The sequence below is a fragment of the Ascaphus truei genome, chromosome 1 (genome assembly GCF_040206685.1).
Source record: "Ascaphus truei isolate aAscTru1 chromosome 1, aAscTru1.hap1, whole genome shotgun sequence".
NCBI classification, from domain to species: Eukaryota; Metazoa; Chordata; class Amphibia; order Anura; family Ascaphidae; genus Ascaphus; species Ascaphus truei.
Window position 1 is genome coordinate 84624364 of NC_134483.1, and position 14332 is coordinate 84638695.

Here is a 14332-nt window from a genome sequence, read left to right on the forward strand (position 1 = left end):
AACAGATGAACTGCTAATCACATCCTAATGTTGGGGTGAACCCGTCTCCATGATCTATTGTTTATCTAAATGGTAACCAAGAACGAACACTCAATTGTAACACACCAATTTGTTAACATCCCAATCATAGGTTATTGATCCTATTGCCCATCCTAATCATGACTAATTACTTACAAGACTTTGGTTAAGATCCACAAAAGGGAGCATCTGGGCCACTCGGATAAGAGTAAAGGCGTGCTGCTAAAGCTTATCACGCTTTTGTGGATCTGGGTTTTTGTGACTTCAGATATGTTCTCGCATGTTTCTTGTACTTAAATCAACCAATTCTCAACACGAGGTTCTTAAAGTTTCCATCCTCGCGTATGCCGAAATGGCATTTGAAACATCTAGATGGCGTTAATGATAGGAATGTTGACCAATGCATCAAGAACTTTTTTGAATGTAATATAGGGGATGAATGCCGTCCTACCCTCTTTCCCCCCCCCCCAAAAAAACACAACATATTGCAACATGGTCTGTTACTTTTGGCTCACGATGTCACATAGTAGATTAGGTTGGAAGACATGGCCGAGTTCAACCTATGCTAAATTTAGACTAGATACTTATCCTACATTTGTATATACAGTATATAGATCCAGTAGAGGGCAACCAAAAACCCAGTGAAACATTGTCCAACGATTTCCAATGATGATTATCATTATATCCGAATGATGGACTTTACAAGTACTCAATGACTAGATCATATTAAACAAATTTAATTGAGACATGGAACGTAACATGGGAGTAACAAACTTTTCAGATTAGTTTTGGAGGCAAACATCTCGGAAATCACAGGTCCGCTGAGCTGAAATAAGCGCGCGGTTCAGCTCGGAGACCACCTGCTTTATACCTGCTAGAAAAAACAAAACCTATGCAGAACCGTACCTTTAAATGTATATTTTTTTTATTCTACTTTAAAGTGTAACGGGATATTACAGGTCTGAGAACTGGTTTTAGTTTTGAATCTGCATGGTCTTGGATCTAGGCCCGTCCTCACAACCTGGAATAAAATGGCAGCACCACCTAGTTTTGTGATTGTAGAAATTCAATAGCTGGAAAGGGCAGATTTATTCCTCGGATGTGGGGGAAGGAGCAGCATTACTCGGGTAAGCTTGCAAGTGTGTGTCCCGATGTGACAATGTACGCAGATTACCATTTTCATATAACTTGGCATCGCTTCACACAAAAAAGGCGGTCGGAATAATGTTTAGAACAATTACTGGAGAGCAGGGTGGTAGTATTTTTCATACATAAACTTTATTCCATATGACACCATACAAAAGGAAAAAAAACCAGAACAAATATAGATTTTTCTGATATGAACAAAAAGAACAATAATGTTAACATAGATATTTCTGCAACAACAAATGACAGAGGCACGAGCTGTGCTGCAACAGGTCTAAACCAAACGGTGAACACAGACCTTAAAAGTAATGTCACACATTTCATTTATTTTCATGGAAAAGTTAAAAATATCTTTCAAGATTTTCCTCACTTAAACTTATATTAGGTTACAGATTTACAAGTATTTACATAGATATTGAAAAACAAAAATCTAGTTTTTAGCAGCAATATCAGATACCACCACTACTTTGGGGAGAGTTCATAGCAAGCAAAGGAAATTCTCTTACTTTATCTATTAATGTCACGTGGGTACAGTTTACATAATTAGGGAATCTAGTGTGCCATATAGATGGAGACCATTTATCAGTGCTCTCACACAATACGACCTTTATAATGTCACAAACGTCCTGAATTTAAATTTTAATGAAGAATACCAGGAACTAAGGTATATTTGTTCTACGACCAAAGGTAATGAAACTAGGAACAACGTGTACAGTAATTCCGCCAAAAGTAGCACAGAAGCTATGGACTTAAAAATATTTCCGTGTTTTGTAATCTCTAGAACATTTGATGTAGATGAGCAAGGAAGGGGTGCTGGGTAAGGGAAAGCCATTGCCTGTACAGGCTATAAATGTGTACGTTCGATCTGTGTAGTGCAATCCCATAGCACATTTATGATTGGGGGGGGGGGGGGGGAGGAATAAATCTTTGTAAATGTTTCAGTCTTGTATATACAAAAACACTGACATACACAGGACTGTAATAACATACAATGAAATCAGCTATATTTGACACAAACTTTCACTTTATAAAAGTTTTTACTTACATATTCATTGAGGGGGCTAAAAAAAAAAATCCAATGAAAGTCGAGGCGTAAGCATATTGCAATATGAACAATTTCCTTTATGTCCCAGCAGATTCCAGTTATAAGACACTTTTGCATCCCAATGGTCCCTCACAGAGGCAGAACGCTGTTCAAATTTCTGTTGTCCCTCAATCTGACCCATGCCTGAACATAGTTGGAAAACTGGGATTAGTAGGGTAGGACATGGTTAAACAATCGTAAAATGTATACACAACATAGCTTGTATTGACCTGCTATACAACTCATTTCATACCATGCTTCAAAGTCTGACGGTGCACATCCCCAAAGTGTACAAAAGGAAGTGGTCTGCACAATGAATTACTCTTGCGAAGAGATGCTGAGAGAGGCAGGCGTATTTTAAACAGTTACTGAATGTTTGACATTTACAAAAGGTGACGTACAGCTCAACCCCGTTATAACGCAATCCGTTACAGCGCGAATCCTCTTACAACGCGATGCAAGTGTGGCTCCCAATTTTCGTATTTAGGAAAACTTTACAACACGATTATTAGTATCTTAAATACTTTATTGTACAATGCATACAATTGTACATTACTTCTAACGCGATCCGCTTATAACGCGATGTGATTCTTTGGACCCCAAACACAGCGTTATAAGGGGGTTGAGCTGTATTGATGTAGAGCAAGAAAAACTTCCATCACATTTTTGCACATTTATCTAAGAGGTGAGGGGACAATTCCAAGATAAACTTTCAAAACGGATTTAAAAAACCTTCCGATTCTTCACTGTGCATTATCCTCCTCATTGTAACCTATTTAACATACCATGGTCATTATTTAACTTTAGTCCTACATTTATGGGGCGAACAGAAACTGTGTCTTTTGACATCTTAGTGAAGACAACCCAACATTTTCTGTAACACAATGGAAAGTATACATTGTACCAAGGAAAGGTATCAAGTGGCCAAATCCATTATAGAAGACAATCTTCTGCTTTAATATTTTAACAGTTTATTTGTTTCTTCAGGAATCTTGATTAATTGCATTACCCTTTAATAGCAAACAGAAACATGCCATCAAATAATACTTTATGTAAAAAGGCACACATACATACACAAAATGATCATGACGGGGTAACTCCCATAAAAGTTATATTTATTCAGCTCACATAAGCAGTAACAGATAAAAACAAACAAACAAACAAACAAACAAAAAAAAAAAAACACAAAAAACACACCTACGTGGTTTTTGCATAAAAATGTAAGTTTGATTCATTTACCTCACACCTTGATAAAGCACAGGAGTGCAAAACGCGTAGGTGTTTTTTTTTTTACCTGTTACTGCTTATGTGAGCTGAACAAACAAACTTTGATGGGAGTTACCCCAGTCATTGTTCCTGTCCCGTTGAGGTTGTGCTCCGTTTCACACAGACATTGTTTGGTCAGTAAACTTCTTACCCATGCACAGCATCCCATTTTTAACCTGAAAATACATTTCAGAACTGATGACATTCTCGGTTACAAAATGTGGTGGTTACCATGTGTGGTGCTTAGAGAAGTTTCATGAAGCTAGTTAATATCTGTTGAAGTGCAGCATTCCAGAACAGGGATGCACGACTGGTCTTCTAACAGCTGTGACTTAAGACCAACTGTGACTTGTGCATTTCAATTGCAATAAGTGCCTCAGCCGTATGCACCCATTTGTGGATTTAGGGGTAACAAACGTAAACCTAGATCCCTCTCTCCGGTGGCACTAAATTACTTCAATTCAAAACATCGTATCTGGTCAAAATGATTCTAAGCAGTAAGAACTCGGGGACTAATCCTGCACACATCTTTGGATTAGTAAATAACTAGGCCAGCCTATTTCTACGTTTCACATAATGCTAATCTAATATCACGTTTTTCCTTTTAAACAAAACTAAATTACATGAGTATTATTTAGCCAGTCAGGCCTAAATCGACAGAATTGTAGCAACAGATCCTAAAACACTTAAATACATTTTTTTTTAATGAAATAGTGCCCACATCCAGCAACAAATGCCTCAAATGTTTGACGGCGCTTAGTACTCACACTCCATTTTATTGAAGTGCTTAGAACTGTACTGCACAATTACAAGCTGCACACGAGGGTACCTCTGAATAACAGCTTATATTCCCCCCCCCCCCCCCCCCAGTACATTTTAGTTTCTCGTGTTCATACCTTGAGAAACTCTTCCTGGATCATGTCAAACTTATGTTTCTCATGGACAGCTCTAGCAGTGTTTGTTCTATCAAACGGCTCTGCAAAGACAGATAAAACATTGAACTTGCAAGGAAAAGGAGAGAATATTTGAGTAACTCATCTGTACAAAGCATTGCCGGAAATACCCCTACACTTGCAGCCTGATGTTGAAAAAGGACATATCGTCGTTGTAGAGGTAAAAGTCATTAACTATATTCTGAGTACTGAGGAAAAGGCGATTAAATGTTCTTTTTCACATTATATCAAAATCATACTTAATGAGTTTTATGTTTTGGTAACTCAACTGACTAAATAGGCACGTAATGAGTTTTTCCATACAAATATCAAGGAAGTCCAAGTCAGGAAGTGCATTCAGTGAATTTTTTTGCCAAAAATGCACTTAATGAGTTTAACTGTATGACGACAATCTGTACATCAAATTCAACTTATGCTAAATTTAGACGACAGATACTTTATCCTATATTTATATTTACAGTATTTTGATAGAGGAAGGGAAACAAAAAAAAGCCCCAGTGAAACATTAGCCAATGATGTCTCAAGGGGAAAAAGAAATTCCTTCCTGGCACCAAAATAATGGCAATCAGATTTCTCCCTGGTTCAAAATCTTTCCCATGTTTACTCATTTGGTATATCCCTGTATACCTTTCCAAAAAGATGTCCAACCTTTTTTTGAAGATATCTATTGTATCTGCCATCACAGTCTATGGGTAATAATTTTAACTGCCCTTACTTTAATGAACCCTTTCCTTTGTTTCTTATGAAAATCTCCTTTCCTCCAACCTTAAGGGATGACCCTGTGTTGTTTGTACTGCCCTTGAGATGAATTGTTCTTTTGAAAGCTCCTTGTACTGTCCCCGAATATATTTGTATATAGTTACCATATCCCATCGACGCCTCTTTTCTAATGTAAAAGAATCTAAACTAGCTAGCCTCTCCTCATACGTTAGATTGTCATCCCCTTTATTAATGTGGTGGCTTTTTTTCTGCACTTTTTCTTGTTCCATAATGTCTTTAATGGCATGGTGCCCAAAACTGTACTCCATATTCAAGGTGTGCTCTAACTAATGCTTTATAAAGGGGCATTATTCTGTTTACTTCCCTTCCATCCATTTCCCGTTTCATGCAAGATAAGATCTTAGTTTCCTTTGCAGCTACTGCATGACATTGGGCACTATTGCCAAGTCTGCCATCTACAAGCACTCCTAAATCCTTCTCCATCAAGGATTCTCCGAATTTATCCGCATTTAATTTGTAAGTTGCTTGTTTATTCTTGTTTCCCAAATGCATAACCTTATATTTACCTGTATTATATCTCATCTGCCATTTACCTGCCCAAGTTTCCAGTCTATCCAACTTTTGGAGACAAGTTACATCCTGCTCTGATTTTACTACCTTACCCAATTTAGTGTCACCAGCTCCCTCATTTGCCATCTATGCCAACCTCAAGGTCATTAATATATAAATTTTAAAAGCAGGGGTATCAGTACCGATCCTTGAGGTACTCCACTCACAACTTTACCGCCACCTGGAAAGGTTCCATTTATGACAACTTTTGCCTATCCTTAAACCAGTTTTCAATCCAGGTGTAAATATTTTTCAAGTCCAATTTGCTTTATTTTGTACACTAGCTTCGTGTGGAACCGTATCAAAAGCCTTTGCAAAATCGAAGTAGACCACATCAACTGCATTACCCTGGTCTAAATTCCAACATACCTCCTCAAAGAAACTAATAAGATTAGTTCGGCATAACCTATCCTTGATAAATCCATGCCGACTATTACGAATAATTTTGTTATCCTTTAGGTATTCCCAATTATCACATACTAGCTTCAAGTAGCTTCCACACTATTGATGTCAAGTTTACAGGTCTGTAATTCCCGGTTATAATCTAGCTCCTTTTTAAAATATTCTGTAGGCAACACGTTTGCTTTACACCAATCTTGTGGTACTGAGCCTGTGAAAGTGGAGTCCTTGAATATTAAATGTAATGGTTTGGCTATTACTGAACTTCGCTCCTTAAGAACTCTTGGATGTATGCCATTGGGGCCAGGTGCTTTATTTACTTAAATTTTATGAAGCCGCCTAGGCACTTCCTCAGTTAACCAATTGTTTATTGATACAGAGGTTGTGGCTTCCTCCTGTGACACTATTTTTGCAATTGATTTCTCGCTGGTAATCAGCAACTCCCTATACGCAGATTGTGATCAGTTCTGGTGTTCATGACATACAAAACCAGCTGATAAATCAGGTGCTAGATAAACATCTGGTTAGTTATACTACTACAACAGCCAGTGTGATGAAGAAGCAAACAGGCCATGGTTGCTGCATCTGTCTGCTTCAAACTCCCCCAACACTCGATCAGCAATTCAGAAGCGAGGTGATAAAAACTAGATTCTCCTGGTTAATCTCTGCATTCCTCAATACTGTCACTAATCTGAGACGGTTAGTCAAGCAGTGCTGTCAGTCTCGCTTACTAATAAGTCACTTGGCAAGGAGTGAATTAACTGTTAGACACCAGGATTTTAATAGGACGTGGCTACTACAGCTGGTGTGTATTGTTTGCAAATATATAGAGGCTTACTCGTCATTCTCACATCCCCTCTGCTACACAGTTTAAAACTATTAACAAAGTGGTTTTTTGTAGAGTTCTTATGAACTTCTTTCCCACAAATGGTTCTAGATTTATCTTTTTAATCTTCTTTGAACCATGGCAATCACCCTGCTCATTCATTGTTCCCCAGAAACCCCCCATTTACAGAGATTTCTATTTTTGTGTCGTTCTGATGCCACAAAAACCCCCAAATATGTCCGCCAGGCTACAAAAATTGTCACGCGTAACCCACAGAAAGCCGAGACGTTCTCTCCCGATGACGTTTCAGCTTTTCTATCGTCACGCAGGGCTAAACCCTGACCACACTACAATGGTGCTTCAGGTATATATTTTGCCAGGGTATGGGAGTCAGGAGTTCCTAGACTTTGGGAGATCACAGCAGTTCTGGGTGACAACCTTGGTCTAGCCAAGAAAAATAAAATGAGTAGCGCAAAATGCTGCTTTGAATTGTACTGTACATTTGTGCACTTGATCTTCAAACTTAAAAAAATAAACAAAATCTGGGAATAGATTCCTATTTTTTTAATTTAAAGCTGCAGTTCATTTTTATTTATTTATTTATTTTTTTACTTCAATAGTTTCATGTTGGCAATCTCTAATTACCTAAAGAACTGCATAGCTGCCGGTCAATTCGTTCTCCGTCTATTGATCGGCAAAGTTTGGCGACATCTCTAAATATGGGGAATGTAAATCGTTGCTATAGGAACAAGCATGCTTGTTAAAATAGAATACAAGAAAATTGGTCTTTCAAAGTTGTTGTTTTTTTAAAACAGAAAATGCTAAAAGTATTTTTTCTTACTACAGAACTGATTTATTAAAAAAAACACACATGCAGGATATTGCCTGAACTGCAGCTTTAAGTATCAGTGTTTATTTTTTCCCTTACTTGCACACATTTTTGTATTTTACCTTTTTTTCAATGACTCCTTTAAAATTCCCTAACAAGGATTCTTGTTACGCAGAAACAATATGGTGTCAATAGTAAGCCTTGACATGGTTTGATTTTTGCACCTTCCAATTTTGTGACTCCAGCAGCAAAAACAAAAAATGTGGAGTGTTTGCTGATTTATAGACGGTAAAAAAAGGAATACTTTATTTTTAAGAGCTCTTCTGAATACACTGTACTGTATATCTTGTGATAATCTTGGCAAAATGCTAGACAAGTCAGTATACTAAATCCATTAGAGCAATGAAAATGCATGTACACGTAGTACATTTCTTACATAGGCCAAGATTATAGTGCCGGCGACGGCGACGCTGATGTCACGCTGCGGTCGCTAAAAAAAAAAAAAAATCTAATTGACTTATAGCGATCGCGACCAAACCGTTGCGCCGCTCCTACTATAAGCGCACGCAACACATTTGTTTTGACGCGACGTCACGGCACTATAATCGCGGTCTTTGAGCTTATCTTTCCTACTATATAAATTGGCATTTCCTAAAGCGGACAAGCTTGGAAATAGCAACAGCCATACTGCGGCCATGAAGATGTGTTACTAGCCTAAAACGGTGTATTTTACAGGACAATTTACAATGTTAGGGGAGCACTTCTAATGAATCTGCCCTGAATAAGCAAACTGCATTGATCGGCCTATATTTCGCAGGGATGCACTAGTTTACCATGAAGGTGGGCAAACGTTTTTTTATGCGTCTACTAAACTGGAACATTTGCTGCAGCTGAAATGTCTTCTAGTAACGTAACAAAAAGGTCGAAAGGATTACACGAAACCCTCCGAGGGAGCAAACACACAGAAGATAAGAAAACGGCAAGCAGCACCCCTTTGGTTATGGAGGCCTTACTTAATGGGTTAAACCGCTCTCTGCCAAAAAAGCCAGCAACGTATCACAAAGCAATACATTGCTGGGCCTCACAGCAGGGAAGGCAACAAGTGTGTAAGACTGGAGAGGTCAGGAAAGCAACACAAAGATAAGTCATTTCAGTACAATTTGTGGATTTTAATTCTCCGCTAAAGGAGGGTCCTAAATGCACATGCCCGTGTCAATGTATTGTACCTGCTACACCCATGGGACTGCGCTGCTTATGGATATCATCTGTATCATGCATACATCATCCCTTGGAGAAGGACAAGCAGAAGCATGGACAGTAGGAGATTAGGGCACTTTGCCACTACAAGTGCAAAGCAAGAACTGCTCCACATCCTGACATCACACACAAGGGTGCAGAGACATAAAGTGGCACACTTCCAGGTTGCCATATAAACCATCTCACTGCCAACAACGGAAAAATAATTTAAGAATGGTTACAGCAGACCACTAGGAAAAAGGCATCAATTGCCAACATTACACGCACTAAAAAGCATGTCCAATGGATCAATATACTGCAAGTACAAATATAGGATAAAGTATCTGTCATCTATATTTTGCATACTGTAGGTTGAAATTGAGCGTATGTCTTTTTTCAACCTCATCTACTATGTAATGGGATTGATGCACTATCTTAAAGAAAGACTATAGATTAAAGAGAGTGAATTTAAGGATAGGTTTACACAATAAAAAGTTCTCCCCTTTATGGGTGCATTGTTTAAAACTTTAGAAACCGAGTACTATAAGGGCTGGGACCCGCTGCGCGGGCAGCCGCGTGAGCGCTACTCGCCATTGCCTTGTAGCCTCACGATCCGGTCCCAGTCCCTCCTCACTGCCAACTGACTACGTACTGTGACGCGTCAGCCATCATGAGGCACCGCCCCCCACATCATGACACCCCGCCCCCCACATCATGAGGCCCCGCCCCCCACATCATGACACCTCGCCCACCCGACCCGTTTTGGTCTCGCCCCCACCCCCGCTCCTAAAAAAGTTTCCTACAGACCGCATGTCCTGCCTGTCAGCGCGCCGCCTGTCTGCAGTGCGGGCTCGCTGACTGAGGGAGCGGGGCCTTAGTCTAATGGAAAAACAAATCCCATCTATATGGATTTAGAAGCCATAGTATGATCCTTAAATGCGTCAGGAAACATGGTATATTACAGTAACCCTCTAGCTGTACTTTTCCATATGTATATGTAAATCTGTGCACTTGGCATGGCTCACCCTGTATGTGTTAGCATCATGAAATGTTTACATTTGTATATGTAATTCTGTGCACTTGGCATGGCTCACCCTGTATGTGTTAGCATCATGAAATGTTTACATTTGTATATGTAAATCTGTGCACTTGGCATGGCTCACCATGTATGTGTTAGCATCATGAAATGTTTACATATGTATATGTAATGCTGTGCACTTGGCATGGCTCACCCTGTATGTGTTAGCATCATGAAATGTTTACATTTGTATATGTAAATCTGTGCACTTGGCATGGCTCACCCTGTATGTGTTAGCATCATGAAATGTTTACATTTGACTTGCAACCAATATTATTAGTATTTATGAAATATTTTTGCTGCAGAGCTGTATATTACCTCTAATTGCATCTTTCCATTTTACTCTGAATCTAAATATTGGATATCTGTTTGCGTTGAATATTATCCTGACAGCACGTTATGGAATGCATGGTAACTAAAATCTTGTAGGCAACTACTGCAAAGTAAGGCCAGGTTCCCGCTGGCAACTGCAGCGCCCGCTGTGGCGAACGCTGCAGGGACAAGAGCCGCCCCACAATGGGGCCAGGCCCACTGCGAGGGGGGTGGGTGGGGGCGCGGCGCCGACAAACTCCTGCTCTCAAGAAAATTGAGATCAGGAGTCGCGACGGAACGCTCGGCCACACCCCCGGCGGTTCAGCCAATGAGGGCGAATTTGCCGGGTGGCGACACAGCCGCGCCCCCCGTCTTTCCCACTGCAGACCGGGGGACTCAGCTGCATGCACCGCTTCCCGCACAGGCAGCACAGGCAACGGGGCCACAGCCTTAGTGCACACCTACAACCTCATTTGTAACTACCAACCAGTTTGATTACGCATTGAGACAACAGTGGCCTAAACATTTTGCCTCTCAGAACTTCGCAGTTAGATTCGAGTCATAGAAAAATGTAGAATATATATGAAAAGTAATAAATACATTTCTACTTTACCTTCCACGCAGATGTATTTGTTCCTCCATTCAATGCCATCTGTTCTTGGAATAGCTTTGGCTTCTCGCACTGAAATCATCTGTTTGTTCCAGCTAATGGTAAAAATCAGTATCTTGTAAATAGGAAAATATATTTATGTAATCATAAAAGAAACTATTTGGTAAATGCAATTATATTTGACATGTGAACATCTAGATCAAGGCCCTGCAATAATTCAGAGCTCATCTGAAATGTATAGGTTTCAGAAAAACAACGATGGCTTGTTGCTCCAGTCCAAGTTTGAGCTTTAGAGCAGATAGGGGACGCAGACTACGACGTTAGTATTGCGCCTCTCTGCATCAACGTATAAAGGTCGTGGCCCCAATTTTTGTACTTCTGTACATCGCTTTCTACTTTCAACCTGCAGCACAAAATCTCAACAGGTTTGAGGTGAAATAAACCTTTTTGTTTAGCAATCAGAGGCAGATGAAGAAACAGGCACAGCAGGAGTACTACATGTGAAACAACCATGGAGCACAAAACTATGCAATAATACAGGTTTTCCTGTGTGTTGATAAATAGACCCCCATAGAAGTCCTAAAGAGAGATATATTAAGTTGAAGATCAGGAAATAAAAAAAGTATGTAAACCAAATCAAAAGATTCAAATTATCCACAAAGGCGATGGTAACAGGCTTTAATTATATGAAGACAGCTTCTATGGCAAAGGAACATCCTCCCACCCCTCACATTACCTATTTGCTTACAGACTATCCACAAGCAGAAAAAGGGAACTGTTGCATATTACACAATATCTGCATTTCACTGAACATATAGTAGTGATCACACATGAACATCAAGTTTAACAAACCACTTACTCAAATTCCACAGCAAAATATTTGAGGAAGCCCACAAGAAGGTCTCCAAGGGTGGATCCATTTTTGGAGAGGTAAGGAGGGACAGAGCGAGGAGCATGATGGACAAGGTGCAACTGCATAGTAAGATTAAAACATTCCTATCAGAACAAAAAGAAAGTAAAATCATAATAAAGCATTTACTTTATAAGAAACACCAAGTTGTGAAACACTATACAAACCTACAAATGAGTTACATGTCACATTGGTTTTTTTTGGAGAGCACTAATGTATTCTATATGCCCGCAGATTCTTGGGAACAGATATATCTATATCTATCTATATATACAAGCGCACACACGAACACATATATACATACACCAACTGTATAAACTAAATGAGAAACGGAGTCAGATCTAGCAAGTGTTGGTCTCTTTATTTTCATAGAACAGGAATGGATGCAAAATTATTCACTTACTATGCCATATTTATCAAAGACTGATGAGAACCATTGATGCAGCAATTGCCACCACATTACTGTGAATTACATTATGTACATATGTGCAATTGTGCAGATTTTAACAGAGAAGCAAACTGATGCATGTAGCTCATCGTACCTCACAAAATTAACCATGCCTAATGTTTAGAAATATTGGGTGCGTTTAAAAAAATTAAAACAAAGTTACAAAATGTATTTATTTTTTACAAGATTGGCAGCAGCATACATCACATATACTTTTAACAGTGTGTGATTTCTGAAATGCTCTATCATGCCAACGGTCAGCACTTTAACTTCAGTGAATTATACAAGTTTTAACAGATATAAATACCTACCGTATCAGGCAAATAAATAAATAAAATATTTAGATAGTGTCACTGCCAATCAATGCTAAAATGAGTTAGATTTTTTTACTTGCTTATATGCTTTTGCATTGCCCGTTAAATCACCTGATGAATGCAATTTCTTCTCCTGAAATCTTACCCATGAAAGGTACTGGCAACAAGCTACATTTTTTTTTATAGCAGATGACTATTGTAAAAGTTTTAAAAGAGCATTTCCTTAGAAAAAAAATATATATATATCCCATAGATGGGAAGCATGGGGTCTCGGGAGCTGCACCACATTCATTTCAGCTCCGGGGACCCCGTGCTTCCCAAGATACTCATCTCCGTCGGTCATGCTGGTATCTCCTGGATGTTTAGAGGCCCCATGTCATGCTTATATCTGTTGCGGCGTGCGCGCCGCGTGGAACTGCAGGACGGATGTCTCCTGGCGCGATCCTCAGATTTGTTCTTGGCTGGCGACGCCGCGTCACGTGAGCAGTTCCAGCCGATGAGGGCGAAGCGCTCACGGCCACGCCGCCGTCTCTGCTTTGCAGTTTCCCTGGTACAATCAAGATGCCGCTCGGCGGTAGCGTGAGGGTGACGTCACCGGATCGCGTTGCCGCTCGGCGGCATCTGGTATAAATATAGACCTTAATCTATGCAAATAAAAGGTCTAAAAATTAAATCAAGACTCTTAAAGGGGAGTCGGCTCTTGCCCCTTTTTTTATTCATTCTAATAAAAAGCAGCAGTTCTCTACATTTATGGAAATGCAATTATCTAAGCTGCTGATCGATCAGTGAAGATCCTGCTTCCCAGGGTTCACAATACGGCTGCCTTATTTCAAAAGAGGAAGTGGTGCGGGTTACTAAACGGTTGCTATAGCAACCCAAGGAAGAGGAATACATAAAAAATAAAGGACAGAGTTGGGTAAATTTAAAATAAAATAGGATTTTGAATGTAATTATTCTTTAAATGGCTTGCCAACATTGTGAAATCGGAATATAATACAGTTGATCTTAACATACATAGATGTTGTAGAACGTTATTAAAATTCTATTGTCATTTATTTTCAACGGCCACAGTCCGCAGTGGAGAATTCGCATAGCAACAACTGCCGTTTCTGCGGACTTGCTCCACTCTACTGGGCAGCGCAGACCTGATCGGAGAAATGGTCTATAGTCCGGAAGAGTTAAGCCACATTAAAGCAGATTTTTCTTTTTGAGAGGGGAGATAGGGGAGTTTGTAACCATCGACGGGGCTACCGGGAGTTTTGCAGAATTCAGCCGTGCAGATCCGTTTCCAACAAATTACTTGGGAGAAGACCTCCGCCACATCAACCTCAACTCCAGAAATTAAAGCGCCACAACATGATTGGGAGATGGCGTCACGGCTTTCTATTGTTGACCACTGCGCCAATATTTGGAACCTTTTAAAAGTTACAGTCACTCGCAAATTGGGGGTCCCTTCGCTTTGGGGGTTTGCGGCTTTCAGTTCTATTTGCAAAAACAATTTTAAAATCAGTGTGACTGGGAAAAACAGATACCCTGTGTACAGTACTGTGACAAAAATGTTACCAACACGAAAA

At 39.7% G+C, this 14332-nt stretch overlaps 1 protein-coding gene across 2 annotated transcripts in view; it reads right to left on the reverse strand.

Moving 5' to 3' along the window:
• Positions 1 to 1277: 1277 nt before the first annotated feature.
• Positions 1278 to 14332, reverse strand: part of TENT2 (terminal nucleotidyltransferase 2) — a 31781-nt gene continuing 18726 nt past the window's right edge. Inside the window, exons 11-14 of one of the 2 annotated variants that reach the window (XM_075590780.1) lie at positions 11946 to 12058; positions 11090 to 11181; positions 4411 to 4490; positions 1278 to 2392 (exon numbers count right to left, since the gene is read on the reverse strand). In XM_075590780.1, the coding sequence (XP_075446895.1) occupies positions 2339 to 2392; positions 4411 to 4490; positions 11090 to 11181; positions 11946 to 12058 (339 nt within the window). In that variant the 3' untranslated portion in view covers positions 1278 to 2338. Of the gene's footprint in view, positions 2393 to 4410; positions 4491 to 11089; positions 11182 to 11945; positions 12083 to 14332 lie in introns of both variants that reach the window. The other variant, XM_075590773.1, reaches the window with a different exon arrangement.